We start from the raw sequence: 16,864 nt of genomic DNA on the forward strand, positions 1-16,864 counted from the left end.
ACTCCTTGCGGTCCACACGGAATCAACAGACAAAAAAGATGGATGAAAATCTTGTTCAGAGGATGATGAATACTATTTTCAGAAAAGTCCGTAATTTTGTGCATAAACATACTGAATGATTGAAATATATGTGACACGCTATAAATTAATAAACGATCTTTTATATTCTGCAATAAAAAATACTGTTTACTTTTTTCTTTTCATTTAAAAAATAAATTCCTCCCATCGCGTACCAATTCTAAATTAACTATGCTTTATACTGAAGAATGAATATCACCTTAAAAATAACACCTAATCTTAGTCTAGCCAAAGCTATGGACGATTTAAGTAACTACTGAAATTTGAGGTCCATAAGGCCTCACCCGCACTAGAATAGAGTTTAGGTTTGGTCTGATTCGACCTCAACCGCACTTTTGCTAAGAGTTTCTTTAGGATTTGTGCCGCAGCGAACATATTAAATGTGTTACTTAATCCGTTTCCATAGTTTTATTTCATGACTAACTATCGCTGTATTATTTTATTGTTTTTCTCACCTGTTCCTTATGTTGCGTCCTTGTCTTTCTCCTCTCCTCCTTCTGCCCCGCCACGGCTGCGCCCGCGCCATACATTTTCAATCTTTACGCAGTTTTGCACTTATTTGTATACATTTCACTAAATATGGTCCTCACAAGGCACTCTTGAAAAGAAAAATGGCATAAAATGATACGCGACGATAGCGCGAGCGAGTTAGAGCGTTTTCATATTATCCAATGCGATATCGGAAGTCGGAAGGATTTCAAAGGAAAAATACGAAGATGGCGGGGTAAATATATGGGATCTCGGTCCGACATCCGATATCGGATCGGATAATGTAAAAAGGCACTAAAGAGTCAAAAATAGTAGAAAATCTCTGTGTTCATTTAGGTTACATTCCCGCTTTGTTAAAAGTGGAGCAAAGAAGTGAGAAAGCCAAGTTAATGAAGTTCCTGACTGACAACATTCCACGCGTTTTCACAACGAACTGTTTGGTTTTTAAATTGTTCGTAACAGTCGATAATTGCTTGAAAGTTGCTTGAAAGTAAGCATTTAAAAGTAGCAACACTGATTTGAAAGGGACGACAGAAAATGACAGTGACATTGTTGCCAATTATTATTTTATCAAACTGAAACAATATAGTATTTTATGCAACTGGTGGTTAAAAGAGGTCAAAAAAGGTGAGTGGCGTGGGTAATAATTTGAGGTGAAGCCGAAAATTGTTAATAAAGACGCCACGAGCATTTTTTGACTCAGTTAAACACCGTTGCATACAATACTTTTTCTACGACCAAGCACTTATTTTGAAAGAAACTTATAAATCAACAAATACCTACTTTCAGTCATCTTAGTTATCTAGTGGACCGCCTACCATTTTGAATATGCAGTTTGAGTGCAAACATGAAAATAAAACTATCTATGGTATGGTTCTTTGAAGCCTGGCCACTAAGACGAATTGAGCCGAGTTGAATCGAGTTCTCATACATTTGAATACGATTCGACGCGTCGCCAATGAACGCAGCAGAAAACGAAGGAGTCTCGACTCTGCGAATTGGTTTGTTAAGTTGGTAGCAATGTATTTACTGAACTGTAACAGCTATATCGTGCTACTTCTACTAAATGTTTTCAGGGTATACACTAGATAGACTTGTCCTGACATCTTTTATGTAGGGTTTTTAAGTTCTATGCACGACCTTGTAACTCACGAATAACAGTACGGGAGTAGAAAAAGACAATTAAGGTACAGCGGGGCAAGTCTCGACTGGGGGGCAAATGTAACTGATCCATTTTTCCATGTTTTACAATGTTTGCATTATTAAATAGAGTGTCCACCGGTTATGTATGGTAGGCATGTTTAGTGGATACATTTAGAACTCAACATCATAGTGTAATAATGGAAAAAATGGATTAGTTGCAATTGCCCCAACCCCCCCCCCCAATCGAGATTTGTCCCGCTGTATCTGAATTAATTTAAAATCATTGAACATTATTCTTCCGCGACAATTGCAATGTGGTTGAACGGAACGCTCAGTGAATTCACAGCGATGTTCTTAAAAGCGATAAATTATTCTGTAACATAGAACCATATTAACTTGGCCGTAAGCGCTGCCGAGTCTATTACCATGCAGATTAGGATTTGATTAATTTAGAAGATTATGCATACGTTTAATTTATAGAAGTTCGGACGTGGCTTAACTTTTATTTGGTAATTTGAAAGTGTGAAATGAAAAGTGTGTATTTTTTTTCATTTACAATTGTTTATCTAAGCATTACTGGTAATTTTAAAAGTTAGTTAACTACATATTATTAGTTTAAACACACAACAACACAATTTTTTGTTGAATATGGTACTTTACTAACTATCAACTTTCGTTTTTTATTAGGCTCCAAAATGGTATATAAATTGCACAACTACAATTTTGCACAAAAATGATGTGATGTCACTAATGTGATATCATAATTATATAATAAATAATTTTAAAATTTAATTCCGAAAATATTTAAAATTAACAAAATCTAAAAGAATAACTTCTAATTTAATTCCATTAACTTAAAAAACAATATAAAAATCAAAAAATTATATTAAAAACACTTGCTTTTCAAACTTTTCTCACTTCGCGCGCGCTTCACGCACAAGCCCCATACTCACTGCCGTGCCTATAGATATGTAGCTTGCCGCATCGGAACAACCAACCCCCTCCCATTATTATACATATACGAAAATACACTTTAAGTCCTACGCAGTAGAGACTAAATCAACTGCACTGTTGAAGTTTGTAAAACTAGATTCTCTTTACAGTTTACAGTTTAAGTATAGACGCGGACTAAGTGCCTAAAATATGCATCCACGATCTTATTGTGTAAGCAATAAAGTCGAGTATACTTATTTTTGGCACTTTTTTCTGTGTCTATATTTAATACCTCGGTTCTGCAAAGGAATTGCGATTTTATATTAAAGGAAATAAAGTATATTAAAACGGTAGCTATGTAATTCAATGTTACATGTAAGAAAAATTATATTTACATTCAAAACAAGCGAAATTCAGCTATATTGTTGTAATGTTAAAGCTTTTTGCAACAACACTGCGCAGCATCTACAAAAAACAACTTATATATGCAGTTGTTTTATTTCTTATTTCAATAAAAATAAGGTACATATTACAACATTTCAAAGGTTTTTGTATAGGATGCGGAAAAAATGCAATCCTTTTTTTCTTGTGTAAGTGATTTACAGTATTTGGTAAATAATAAATAGGATTTAAACAAAGTACTAAGTTGCAGATGTTTTGTAATAACTAATTGTATGTTATGGCATAGATTAAATATAACAAGATCATACCATCCCATACATTAAAATGCGACCGCCTAAGACCGCGCTTACACTCCACCACACATAGATGGCGCCCCAAAAAAAATGTCTTGTAGCTTTCGATTATACTTGTAGATGGCGTTAAGTGTCACTTTTGACATAGATTTACGGCTCGGAATTGACACTTAATGCCTATCTACAAATAATCGGTGGCAACAAGGCATTTTTGTGGCGCCATCTATGTGTGGTGGAGTGTAAGCGCGTTCGTAGGCGGTCGCATTTTAATGTATGGGATGGTATGATTTTGTTATATTTAAACTATGGTTATGGTTAGCTGTATTGTATGAATGGTGTGTATAGTTACTGGCGCAGTCGGGTAGGATGACCGATCTGGCCTAGCGCGTAATTTAACCCTGCCCGCTCAGCCGCGGTCCTGGCTTTGAATCCTAGTAAGAGCATTTATTTTTGTGATGGACACAGATGTTTGTTCCTGAGTCATGTATGTTTTCTATGTATAATTATAAGTATTTATATTAAATCTTTATTTAATTTTCAGTTTCTAAATTTTAACTAGAACTGTAATTAGTGTTTAATTTTAGTGTATTATTCGTTTTTGTGTGTCATGTCTCAGTTATTTTGTTCTTTGTTGTTTAAGTGTATTATGGATTATTAATCTGAAATAAATGAATTATTATTATTATAATTTACAGAATGAGTTATTCATATCTTTGTTATTATTCACCGCAGGCAAAGTCAGATACAAAATTAGTATGTAAAAATATAAATTGTTATTATTACGCCAACGATTTCAATTTCATGCCCCGATAAGAAATAGAGCAAATAACACATTTGACGAGTGAAATCATGAAATTTTAGATATGAATTATATTTTGTATACATTTTTGGGTAAGTTTCCAATGAGTTTTTATAAGAACATAGATAAAAGACCCCCTTGTGGTGACGGGTTTAGAATTTCACCACCCTTTCTTCCCGTGGGTGTCGTAGAAGTCGACTGTGGGATATGGGTTAAGTTGTGGCGTAGGCGAGAGGCTGGCAACCTGTCACTGCAATGCAATGTCAAAAATCGTTTTCTTTCAACCTATTAACCCCGGCCGCACCAATGAGTTTTTCGGAATTTATGTGCGAAATGTCATTTGATATTTGCCAGTCGCTTTTCGGTGAAGGAAAACATCGTGAGGAAACTGGACTAATTCCAATAAGGTCTAGTTTACCCTTCGAGTTGGAAGGTCAGATGGCAGTCGCCTACGCCAAATCTTGGGATTAGTTGTCAAAGCGGACGCCAAGCTCCCATGAGCCGTAGCAAGTGCCGGGATAACGCAAGGAGGATGATGATGTTTGTTTCCAGCAGTCTGGAGTGCCAGGTCGTCGGTATGTTTCCGATTGTCACGAACCACGGTCCAATGGGATCCCGCCACGGCCAGCTCTCATACAAGGAACAGGGCGGTCTATCCTACTGGTAAGCTGCTTATACTTTTGTATATAGCCCAGGATACCATAGAGTATATTGAATAGTATCAGAGTACGTAGCCGAATTGCACAAATGCTCACGAAACGAAACGCTCCTAGATGTCTAACGCTCGTGCGTCAATACGCAGGTGAATATAATAATAATAACCTTTCGCGGCGTTTCGTTTTCATTTCGCGTCGCAGAAATGCCATTCGGCTACCGGCACTGCCGTCTATAATAAATTGCCGCAATATGTGGTTGAAGCGCCTAGTGTGTCGAACTTTAAAAAAACCGGTCAAGTGCGAGTCGGACTCGCCCACCGAGGGTTCCGTACAAACTTTCAAACTCCCCAGTTAAAATAATCTCATGTTTTCACATAACTCTAACGACTTGACTAGAAGACAAAAGTATAGGTACTAATGAGCATTATTGTGTATAGCGCCATCTCTCGGTGAATTCGCTAACTAATTTGCGCGACCATCGTATGTTGGTTTTTCAGGGATTATTCTTTATAATGTTAACCGATTTAAACAATTTTTACTTTTTAACTATAAAACTCCCGTGAGACTCATACATATTTAAAAATATTTTAAGCGGGTTACTCACGTATTAAGTCGATATAGCATTCGACATGTTTCGGTTCAATTTCGAGAACCTTTCTCAAGAGTAGCGACCCCGCCTTTGTATGCATCGCGCTCTCGACATGTAAAGGCGGGGTCGCTACTCTTGAGAAAGGTTCTCGAAATTAAACCGAAACATGTCGAACGCTATATCGACTTAATACGTGAGTAACCCGCTTAAAATATTTTTAAATTTTTACTTTATTGGAATGAAGATGATTTACGTAACATCTCGTATTAATTTTAAGTACTATATACATCCGCAAAGGTGGGTAAATTAAAAGTAAAAATATGAAAAGTTTTTGTGAATAAAAAAAAAAGTTTTCAAGATACAAACACGATTATATTTTTCCTGTAATATTTAGCATAAAACCAATGTTTCCTAAAATTTTCATAATTTTTCGTTGGTAAACTTCGGAGATAAGAGGGGGGGGGCGGTATTTGTTTTTACGTTTTCCTTCAAAATTCTTTTTTTTTCACAACAAAAAAATTATAAAAAATAGTTTATTTACGTTCAATTTGAGCTCTTTCTAACGATACCCCATTTGACCTAGTAACTTGAAATTTACAGTTTGCCCCCCTTTCATTTTGACCATTTTCTACAATTAAAATTAATAAATTTAAAAAAATTATACCTTCTATTTGTAGAGGTTCACAATGTTCACAACTATTCCAAATTTCAAGTTAATAGCATTAGTAGTTCTCGAGATATTTAGGAATGTGACAGACGGACAGACAGACGGACAGAGTCGCACCATAAGGGTTCCTGTTGTACCTTTTTGGTACGGAACCCTAAAAAGTGTCCATTTTTGTGTCTTTATCCTGTAATAATTACAATTGCCTAACTTTTGTAATCTCAATCCCTACGCCTACTTGCAATTGCATACTTACTGACGTGCATAAACTACCCATTTTTGACTGGTATCGGTTTCTGCAGGTATAGACATGGATTACTTCGGAGACAGCGCTGAAAGGAGACTCTCGCCGAGGACCGCTGAAGTAAGTAGTTTACCAAGATTTAGGTCAATTTTGTGGCATTTGATGAAATAATAATAACCATAAAATTTATCAAAAAAACCCCGTCATAGTAGACCGATTTTCATGAAACATGAGAACACTCCCGACTAACTCAGTTTTCAAACAAAAAAAACTTAATCTAAATCGGTCCATCCGTTCGGGAGCTACGATGCCACAGACAGACACACACAGGCCGACACGTCAAACCTATAACACCCCGTTGTTTTTGCGTCGGGGGTTAAGAACAGTTTTAAAGAACATTGCGTAGGTTATTATTAAGCTGAAAGAGAAGTTCTCAGTAGCAACTTCCACGAGAATCCATACTTAACATTATAAATGGGAAAGTGTGTGTCTGTTTGTTTGTTCGTCTTTCACGGCAAAACGGAGCAACGAATTGACGTGATTTTTTAAGTGGAGATAGTTGAAGGAATGGAGAGAGACATAGGCTACTTTTTGTCTCTTTTTGACGCGAGCGAAGCTGCGGGCAAAATCTATTCTTCTTATTAAAATTTTAGGCAATTTACGGAAATTTTGAAAATGCTTTGCATCTTAAATACAGCTAAGCTCTACGAATGCTTGTTTGCCACCGACATAATATGAACATCGGTGACCAGTATAATAATATCTATAATCCCTTTGTTTCAAAGGCAAGAACGATTTAATACGGGATTGACAAAGCCCATACAAAAAAGCGTACCCCAGAAATGTATGGACCTTTTAGGCTTAAAACTAGATGGCGCTGTTCGCAGCCTGGAAGTGGCCAAAATCATATTTTCCCCAAATATTTTTGCGTGTTTTTATGTTTTATAAGAACGAATGACATATTTCTTTAAAATTAATCAATTTCCTTAAAATCATGATAGCACACAATACACATTGTGAAAAAAAAATTGTAAGCATCATCAGTGTAGTTATGATAGTATTTAATAGGTGGCGCTAAAAAATAGAGGTACGAGGTATAGGAATAAATAATCCTTGATTCAAGGTAAACCCCAGTTAAAATAACATTAATGTCCAACAGATAACAGACGACGATCAATCTCGATTCGACTCCGCCTCGTCCAGTGAACCGATCCTCGTGTTCCTAAAGGACGAGGATTTCGACGATTACCGGAAAATGAAGAAACGGGCTCGAGGGTACGGCATCTTAAGGCGCCTAGTTACTATCAGCAAATACTATATAAACTCTAGAGTTAATACGTGCAGCTTGTGACGTTTCCCATACAATGAAGAGGCAACGATTTTAGCAGCGCCATCTAGCGGTACGAGTTGTTCAAAGTAGTTTGTCAGTATAGGCGTAGTACGTAAAACGACACAAAATGCGATTACTTGATCTACTTTAACATTTTTAGACGGAATAAAACAAAGAAATAAGAGTGTGTGACTTTTATAAATTTTAAACTGTATGAACTAAACTATTTTGACCAACGCTTGCCGCTAGAGACGCTAGTATCGCGTGTTGCCAACTTTGGCACCAAGCTGCACGTATTAATAAAGAGTATTTGTATTGTATTGTATTAACTCGTAGAGTTTATATAGTATTTGCTATCAGAAATCCGGCCGGTAACGGCCTAGCTGTCAGTTAGAAGTTTTTTTTTTCAGTGGCATATTTCTCAATAGTGACAATGATGAGGCACACTGACATTTTATCCCGCTAGGCGGCGCCTGTGCAAGTGTCTAGGCATGTCACTGTCATTCATATGTGTGAGAGAGAAAAAACATATCATCTTCTCGCTACACAACAAAACTCATTTTACAACCAAATTTTATAATACCGTGTTGGAATGTCGCAATGTTAAGAGCATTTGATTGTTTTGATTGTTTTAGGGAATTTTAGGTCAAATGTACTCAGAATCACGAGTACTTTCAATCTCACTGGGAGACAAAAAGTGTCCCAGAATTTCCATACATTTTTGTTACTTTCCTCTTTTGTTACCCCATACAACATGTACGGAAAATGGTAACAAATTAAGAAAAGATCGTATGGGACAATTTTTTTAACTACTAGGATTGAAAAAGCTAGTAATTCTGAGTAGAAATAGCATATTTTTTTTTTTCAAAAATATCACACTTCATAAAAGTGGCAAAAAAAAAAGAAATGCTCTTAAAACGGATTAGTAGTAAAATGTCTAAAATTACAAAAATACCAATTTTCAGTACATCAAAATGCCAAAATGACATTGGCCTATTACATCCACTATCCGAAATGTATTAGTTTCATAATTCTAAATGACACTTTCTCAGGAGACCTATAATTTTATTTACAGTGTGTATTATATTCCTTGCACTGTGTTTTATTATTAACTGTAGTATTCATTTAGTTAATGAATGGTAACCATTTATGAAAACCGATAAATAAAGTTTTCGTGGATACTGAATTTTAGTGATTTTGAGAAAGTGAAGTTCTGGTTTTAAGTTAATTTGACTTTTAGACATTTTGAAAATACAGTAATTTGAGAAGTAAGTTTAGGTCATTTCAAGTTTATTATGAGACTAATCTGTTTTGGCATTGCGACGTTTTAGGAATATGCTATTATAAAATTTGGTTGTAACGAACCGTAATCGTTCATTACCTGTTCAACAAGTAAGTTCATTGTCGTCCCGTTTTCATAGAAAACATTAGAAGCCTGTGCTTCTAAAGAGGGTCTTTAATTCCAGGTCATCATCAGAGAGTGAGGACAGCGTTAGCTACAAGGACGTCATGCAGTTCCTCATCCAACTGGACGCCCGGCTGAAGCAGCAAGCAGGTATCCATGGGCTACAGCGACCTAAACTAGTATAAATTAAGCGGATGAAGTATACAACTGTACTTGAAATAGGCGAGACGACTAAAAAAAAACTAAGTAGTCCTTCAGTTAGATTATCAAAGAATTTTAGACACGTATTTTTTATTTTTTCTCGTAAACGAAAAATGACGACGGTACAGTGCGTTGAAGTTTCTCGTGACGTCACGCCTAGCTACAATTTTTACTTAGAAGTGACGTCACAACCCTCACTTAGGAACTTTGACGCTCTATATCTTTGTATTTATTCATTAATTAGAAAAAGCGAAAAATATGTGTTCAGTATTTTTGGACGATCTAACTGACGGACTAAACAGAATGCCATTTGTTTTATGTAGTCGTCATCCCTATTCAAAAGTGAGCCATCATCACCCTCGTTGCGTCGTCTCGGCATTTGCCACGGCTCATGGGAGCCTGGGGTCCGCTCAGACGACCGGTCTGGCTCAGTCGGTAGTGACCCTGCCTGCTAAGCCGCGGTCCTGGGTTCGAATCCCGGTACGGGCATTTATTTGTGTGGTGAGCACAGATATTTGTTACCGAAGTCAACGATGTTTTCTATGTATACAGAGTGGGGCCTGTCACAAAGGCGAAGAATTGAACTCTAGGCTATTCTCCTTATACTGATCAACATTTGTTCGGCGACTTTTAAAAATAACTTGTATTTTGATTTTTATCACCCTTGAAAGTTTTTTCTAAGAGGTAATGTATTGCGAATTCTGTTAAGTCTGAAGTGTGACAGACAACGTCAATGACAACAATAATGGCGTACATTGAAGCTAATATTTATTTTGTATCAAAAATTAAAAAATTAAAGACTCATAATTTTTAAAAGTCACTGAACAAATGTTGATCAGTATAAGCAGAATAGCCTACAGTTCAATTCTTCGCCTTTGTTACAGGCCCCACTGTGTATAAGTATGTATTTATCTATTTAAGTATGTACATCGTCGCTTAGCACCCATAGTACAAGCTTTGCTTAGTTTGGGGCTAAGTTGATCTGTGTAAGATGTCCCCAATATTTATTTATTTATTTATTTATAGCTTTGACAACTAATTCATTTGGCGTAGGCACTAGGTTTACAAAATCGACTGCCATCTGACCTTCCAACCCGAAGGGTAACTAGGCCTTATTGGAATTAGTCCGGTTTCCTCACGATGTTTTCCTTCACCGAAAAGCGACTGGCAAATATCAAATGACATTTCGCACATAAGTTCCGCAAGTCATTGGTACGAGCCGGGGTTCGAACCCGGGGTCTCCGGATCGAAAGTTGTTAAAAGCGATATCGGCGATAAAAAGAAACAAAAAATAGTCGCTTCCGTGTGAGTAAAAGAGAGAGCACGCGATTTATATTCATGACATAGAGGAATAAGTAACAAATGAGTTGTAACTCCATACTGTAAATGCAAGTTATTTGTAGTGACATCTAGCGTCGTCCACGCGTCAATCGCGCATCAACTAGCGTAAATGATCGTACTGCTACTTGTCAATAGATGTCGCGACGAATAAAAAGTCTAATGCTCAACAATTTTTAGCTAATAAGTATTACAATAGTATTAATCACTGCAATGTCACAATTTCGTTTTCCCCTCACTACCTCGGAAACACGTGTTTTGTCCTTTAATACCAGCGGGTAAAAACGCATTTTATCCACTAGTGGGTAAAGTAATTTGACCTTGAATAAAGTCAAATTAACTGCTTTAAAATTGATAAAAGCAGGTGAATCTAGTAATAAAGATGATTTACCATCTGTGGAACTACTGGAAGCAGTGATAAACGCATTTTTTGCGTTGTAGTTTCCTCGCTATAGTGAGGGGAAAAGTTTTGTGTTACACTCGGGTGCAAATGTATTTTACTTCTCGTGTGTTAAAAAACTCGCAAGTTCAGGATTCTATTCTCGAACCACGTTAAAATACAACCTTGCCCCCTTGTATAACAAATAACTATTTCATTGAACCCATATTCAGCCCCTTATTTACCAAGAGTGGCACTGAAACTTGAGTAGTTTTATGTGCTCTATCTACCCCTTTATGGGATACAGCGTGATTGTTGGTATGTATGTATTTATCAGGGGGGTTACCATGACGTACTAAAGACGTTCAGTTTAGGTTGAGAGAAAGGGACACAGCTATAGCAGTTACATAGCTCCGTCCCTCTCTCTCAACCTAAATTGAACGGCTTTAGCACGTCATGGTAACCCCCCAGTACTCTGTTTCAATTCCTTCTGCTTGTAATATAAGTTTTAACTGTTTTAATATTACATCTTTGGCAGACGCGACACTGTTGACACCTAGTGTCGATGTGGTAATGATAATTTACGCTAATTGTCGCGTGATTGACGCTAGATGTCACTACATATAACTTGCATTTACGTATGGAGTTACAACTCTTTCCTACTTATTCCTCTATGATTCATGATGAACTAATCGATTATCTTTTGTTCGTTTTCAGGGTTCCGTAGTCAACTAGGAACCCTTATAGTTTCGCCATGTCTGTCCGTCCGTCCGTCCGTCCGTCCGTCCGTCCGTCCGTCCGTCCGTCCGTCCGTCCGTCCGTGCGACCGTCCGTCCGTCCGTGCGACCGTCCGTCCGTCCGTCCGTCCGTCCGTCCGTCCGTCCGTCCGTCCGTGCGACCGTCCGTCCGTCCGTCCGCGGATAATCTCAGTAACCGTTAGCACTGAAATTTGGTACCAATATGTATATCAATCACGCCAACAAAGTACAAAAATAAAAAATGGATACAAATGTTTTATTAGGGTACTCCCCCTACATGTAAAGTGGGGGCTGATTTTTTTTTTCATTCCAACCCCAACGTGTGATATATTGTTGGATAGGTATTTAAAAATGAATAAGGGTTTACAAAGATCGTTTTTTGATAATATTAATATTTTCGGAAATAATCGCTCCTAAAAAAAAAAGGGCGTCCCCCCTCTAACTTTTGAACCCTATGTTTAAAAAATATGAAAAAAATCACAAAAGTAGAACTTTATAAAGACTTTCTAGGAAAATTATTTTGAACTTGATAGGTTCAGTAGTTTTTGAGAAAAATACGGAAAACTACGGAACCCTACACTGAGCGTGGCCCGACACGCTCTTGGCCGGTTTTTCGGCTTTTGATGGGACTAGTGTCTAAATACCCCGGTTTGCTCCCTTGTGACGCAATCAAGAAAATATGTGTGTGTGTGTTTAGTTTTACGTTTTACGCACTTTGTCGATTTATCAGTTTGTTCATATAAGATACAAGCAAATCTCGTCTTTATGGTAAGCGACAATGTGGTACGTTTTACTAAACACGCTCACATATGCTCACCATATGCTATTACAACACTATTTTTCGGCGTAAATTTATTATTAACTAACTAATGTTGGAAATAATAATCTATTGATTCAAGTGATAATACGTAAGTCTAACATCCTCCACTGACGCTATAGTGACGCTCGTGTTTAAATTTTTACGGTCAATTTACATATTAATTTCACTAATTCTTAAAAACAACTATAATCCGGAATATAAAGATCTTTGGTAGTAGCAATTATACCTTAATTTAAACTACATAACTGATTTAGATACACACATACACATACTCACGCCTTATTCCCAGAGGGGTAGGCAGAGATCATGTTCGCTTCGCTAATAATTTTCATATCGTTCCTTATACATGCTCAACGGTTTCGAGTACTTCTGACCTGGCCCCGTAGCCGAATGGCATTTCTCCGACGCCAAACGAAAGCGATACGCCGCTGGCTCTGTCGCGCCAATACGCAAGCGCGATAGAGATAGATATCTACTAGCGCTTCGTTTGGTGAGCGTTTCGTGAGCGATTGTGCCATTCGGCTAGCCACCCCTGGGTACATAGCCGAATGGCACAAACGCTCACGAAACGAATCGCTTGTAGATATCTATCTCTTTCGCTCTCGCGTATTGGCGCGACAGAGCCAGCCTACCTTTCGCGGCGTTTCGTTTTCGTTTCGCGTAGCAGAAATGCCATTCGGCTAGGCCATTTTTGCAACATTTCCCCGATTTAGTCAAGTTAAGTCTCGCCGTTTGTTATTTTGTTCCCTTGTGATACAATCTTTTTGGCACAGGGCACCGGATCAAAGCAGATACCCAAGAGAACATAGAACTCTTCAACTTTCTCCGAGACAACCGCAGACGAGGCCTCGGAGAAGCCATAGAGAACTCAGACTCAGCACAGAGCGAGAGAGAAGTGAAAAAGAGGGTGAAAGAAGAAAGCGTAGAACGACCGAAAAAACGGAAGAAGCAGAGCGAGGAAGCTTCTAGACCGAGGGTGAAGGTGGGAAGGGTGGTTCCGAAGAAGAAGGAGACTCCGATTAAAAAAATAAGCTTTATTAGGACGCCGAAACCGTATATAGGGAAAAGAGGGATTTATGAGGATAAATAGACTATTTGAGCGATTGTGTTTTGTTTTTATTGGAAACTCCAGATTTTTCGACAACGTCTGTAATTATGCACTGAACGCAACAAAAGCGAGTAAATGCGTTTTCACATTATCCGATCCGATATCGGATGTCGGAGCGATATCCCATACAATTACAGGCGCCATCTTGGTTTTTTTCTATTAAAATCCTTCCGACATCCAATATCGGATCGGATAATGTGAAAACGGCCTTCGCCGTGGCTTGCGTGGGCGACGGTCGCGCGATGGTCGCGCGACGGCGATGCGACGCATACGAAATCAAACCTTATCGATATGGAAGTATGAGACGCGACGGCGACGGTCGCGCGACCGTCGCCCACGCAAGACACGGTGTAAGCTATCGTTGATAGAAACGTACATACATAACTCAGCTTTCAGACAAAAAAAACTAAACCTAAATCGGTCCATCCGTTTGGGAGCTACGATGCCACAGACAGACACACACACAGACAAACAGACAGACAGACAGACAGACGGACAGACAGACAGACACGTCAAACTTATAACACCCCTTCGTTTTTGCGTCGGGGGTTAAAAAGGTAGTCGATCTCGTATAATATAACCTAACCACAAAATTAAAATTTTGAAAAAACCCCCGACCGCGACATAGTAGGCCGGATTTCATGAAACATGGCTAAGAACGCTCCCGACTAACGCAGCTTTCAGACAAAAGAAACTTAATCTAAATCGATTCATCCGTTCGGGAGCTACAATGCCACAGACACACACACACACACACACAGACAGATAGACAGACAGACACGTCAAACTTAACACCCCGTCGTTTTTGCGTCGGGGGTTGAAAAGTGACGCGATGGTAGCGCGAGAGAGTTGAGCCTGGCGTCCACTAGGCGCGGGTTCGAACCTCGTTAATCGCTTTCTGCATTTCTTATAAGACTGCGTCCATTAGCGACGCGATGTCATGCGGCTTGGCTGCCAGGGTGCGTACCCGAATGGCACAAACGCTCACGAAACGAAACGCTCTTAGATATAGAAAATAATAGAATATAAATCGTTTATTCGTGGTAAATTACAATAGGTATTAAAAATACAAACATTTAATTATTAGAACATAATATAAAAATTATCGTTTACCACGAAATGGTCCCGCCTCAGCATAATGCTAACCATACAGTCAGCGCTGGTCTTCCGGCGACACCATTTGTGGGCCACGGACGCAAACGTGCAACACGTCCTTAATATAACTTGAACGCGCCCATTTGTCATTCTTGGGTCGACGCCATCTTGTTGCGCCTATATCGATATCTATCTCTATCGCTCTTGCGTATTGGCGCGACAGAGCTGATAGCACTGATACCGCGACAGAACTGATAGCAACTTTAGTTAATAAAATTACGTAATTAAAATAAAATTAAATAATTTAGTAATTAGTATTAAGTAACTAACTATGTTTGTAACTTGTACTAACACTTTAGCACCTAAGGTTAAGAAACAACAGTAAATGTGATGAAAGGGAGCCTATTCCTGCCAACAAACTGTTCTACAGTTTGGCGGAAAGTTTTATGTAAACTGTTCACTTTTATTTAATAAATAATTTAAAAATTTTAAATTTTTTTTTTTAGCCAGACTACCCACCTGCACCTGGCACCTGGCCCCGTAGCCGAATGGCATTTCTCCGACGCCAAACGAAAGCGATACGCCGCTGGCTCTGTCGCGCCAATACGCAAGCGCGATAGAGATAGATATCTACTAGCGCTTCGTTTCGTGAGCGTTTCGTGAGCGATTGTGCCATTCGGCTAGCCACCCAGGTGCCGTAGCCGAATGGCATTTCTGCGACGCGAAACGGAAACAAAACGCCGTGAAAGGTAGTCTGGCTCTGTCTAGTTTCAAGCAATATGTGTCACATTTAGCAAAAAAAATCCACATCGAGTATTATCTCTTGAATGCCTCACTACGCTCAGGATTCGATTTCAGAATTCTTTGCTTCGTTCAAAATTCAACGTACGCCGTCACCGTAAATATGTTATTTTGTTTATTTACTTAAACTTTATTGCACAATAAAAAAAGTATAAATGGCGGACTTAATGGCATTCTCTACCAGTCAACCATGGGCTAAACAGAAAGATCAAGTCGGTGCAGGGACCTAGTTCAGTTAGTGAGTTTTCACACTATCCTATCCGATATCGGATGTAAGAAGGATTACAAAGGGAAAAATTAAAGATGGCGGCGTTACATGGGATATCGGTCCAACAACTCCGACATCCGATATCGGATCGGATAATGTGAAAACGCACTTAGAGTAAATTGGAAATGGAAGGTTGCTCCCTCGTGACAAAATCTACTATGTCCTAATACTCGTAGTAATAGTTAATTTGTTATACAAGGGGGCAAAGTTGTATTTTAACGCCGAGTGTGAAACTGAAAAACGAGCAAGTGAAAGGAGTCTATAGTTGAACCACGAGCGAAGCGAGTGGTTCGAGAATAGAATCCTGAACTTAGCGAGTTTCTCAATGCACGAGAATAAATTTGCACCCGAGTGTAACACAAAACTTTTCCCCTCACTATAGCGAGGAAACTACAACGCAAAAAATGCGTTTATCGCTGCTTCCAGTAGTTCCACAGTTGGTAAATCATCTTCATTACTAGATTCACCTACTTTTATCAATTTTAAAGCATTTTATCCACTAGTGGGTAAAGTAATTTGACCTAGAATATAGTCAAATTAACTGCTTTAAAATTGATAAAAGTAGGTGAATCTACTAATAAAGATGATTTACCACCTGTGGAACTACTGGAAGCTGTAATAAACGCATTTTTTGCGTTGTAGTTTCCTCGCTATAGTGAGGGGAAAAGTTTTGTGTTACACACGGGTGCAAATGTATTTTACTTCTCATGTATTGAAAAACTCGCTAAGTTTAGGATTCTATTCGCGAACCACTCGCTTCGCTCGTGGTTCAACTATAGAATCCTTTCACTTGCTCGTTTTTCAATTCCACACTCGGCGTTAAAATACAACTTTGCCCCCTTGTATAAAAATAACTATCCCATCAAAAACAAAACTTGTAAAAACACCAAGTCTTCGCAACTCAGTTCTTCTGGCGTAAAATGAGTTGAGATCCCTGTAATACCAAGTCGGTTGATTTATTCAGTCCCTACTTAAAGGACCTTCTGCCACAAGTTATTACGTAGTTTACCTATAGCTAACCTAATAACATATTACTCATAGCTATCATATCAATATGAAAAATATTTCATG

At 38.4% G+C, this 16,864-nt stretch overlaps 1 protein-coding gene across 2 annotated transcripts; it reads left to right on the forward strand.

The window, feature by feature from the left end:
• The first annotated feature begins 4,157 nt into the window (after positions 1–4,157).
• On the forward strand, positions 4,158–13,625 carry LOC125239462. 2 transcript variants are annotated; one of them, XM_048147072.1, is made up of 6 exons: positions 4,158–4,229; positions 4,690–4,800; positions 6,349–6,410; positions 7,450–7,565; positions 9,087–9,175; positions 13,295–13,625. In XM_048147072.1, the coding sequence occupies exons 1-6, from the start codon at positions 4,202–4,204 to the stop codon at positions 13,609–13,611; spliced, it is 723 nt and encodes a 240-aa protein (XP_048003029.1). In that variant the 5' UTR covers positions 4,158–4,201; the 3' UTR covers positions 13,612–13,625. The 2 variants fall into 2 exon arrangements, with proteins under 2 accessions (XP_048003029.1, XP_048003030.1); XM_048147073.1 differs by having other exon boundaries at positions 4,174–4,229; positions 4,693–4,800.
• The last annotated feature ends 3,239 nt before the right edge of the window (positions 13,626–16,864 follow it).

The sequence above is a fragment of the Leguminivora glycinivorella genome, chromosome 25 (assembly GCF_023078275.1).
Source record: "Leguminivora glycinivorella isolate SPB_JAAS2020 chromosome 25, LegGlyc_1.1, whole genome shotgun sequence".
In the NCBI taxonomy this organism is placed as follows: domain Eukaryota; kingdom Metazoa; phylum Arthropoda; class Insecta; order Lepidoptera; family Tortricidae; genus Leguminivora; species Leguminivora glycinivorella.

Excerpts from the sequence above, each read along its gene's own strand:
- LOC125239462 (XM_048147072.1), top strand. The coding sequence starts at position 4,202 with ATGAATTATATTTTGTATACATTTTTGG. Across the intron at positions 7,566-9,086 it reads ATGAAGAAACGGGCTCGAGG|GTCATCATCAGAGAGTGAGG; the intron begins GTACGGCATCTT and ends CTTTAATTCCAG. Across the intron at positions 9,176-13,294 it reads CCGGCTGAAGCAGCAAGCAG|GGCACCGGATCAAAGCAGAT; the intron begins GTATCCATGGGC and ends TTTTTGGCACAG.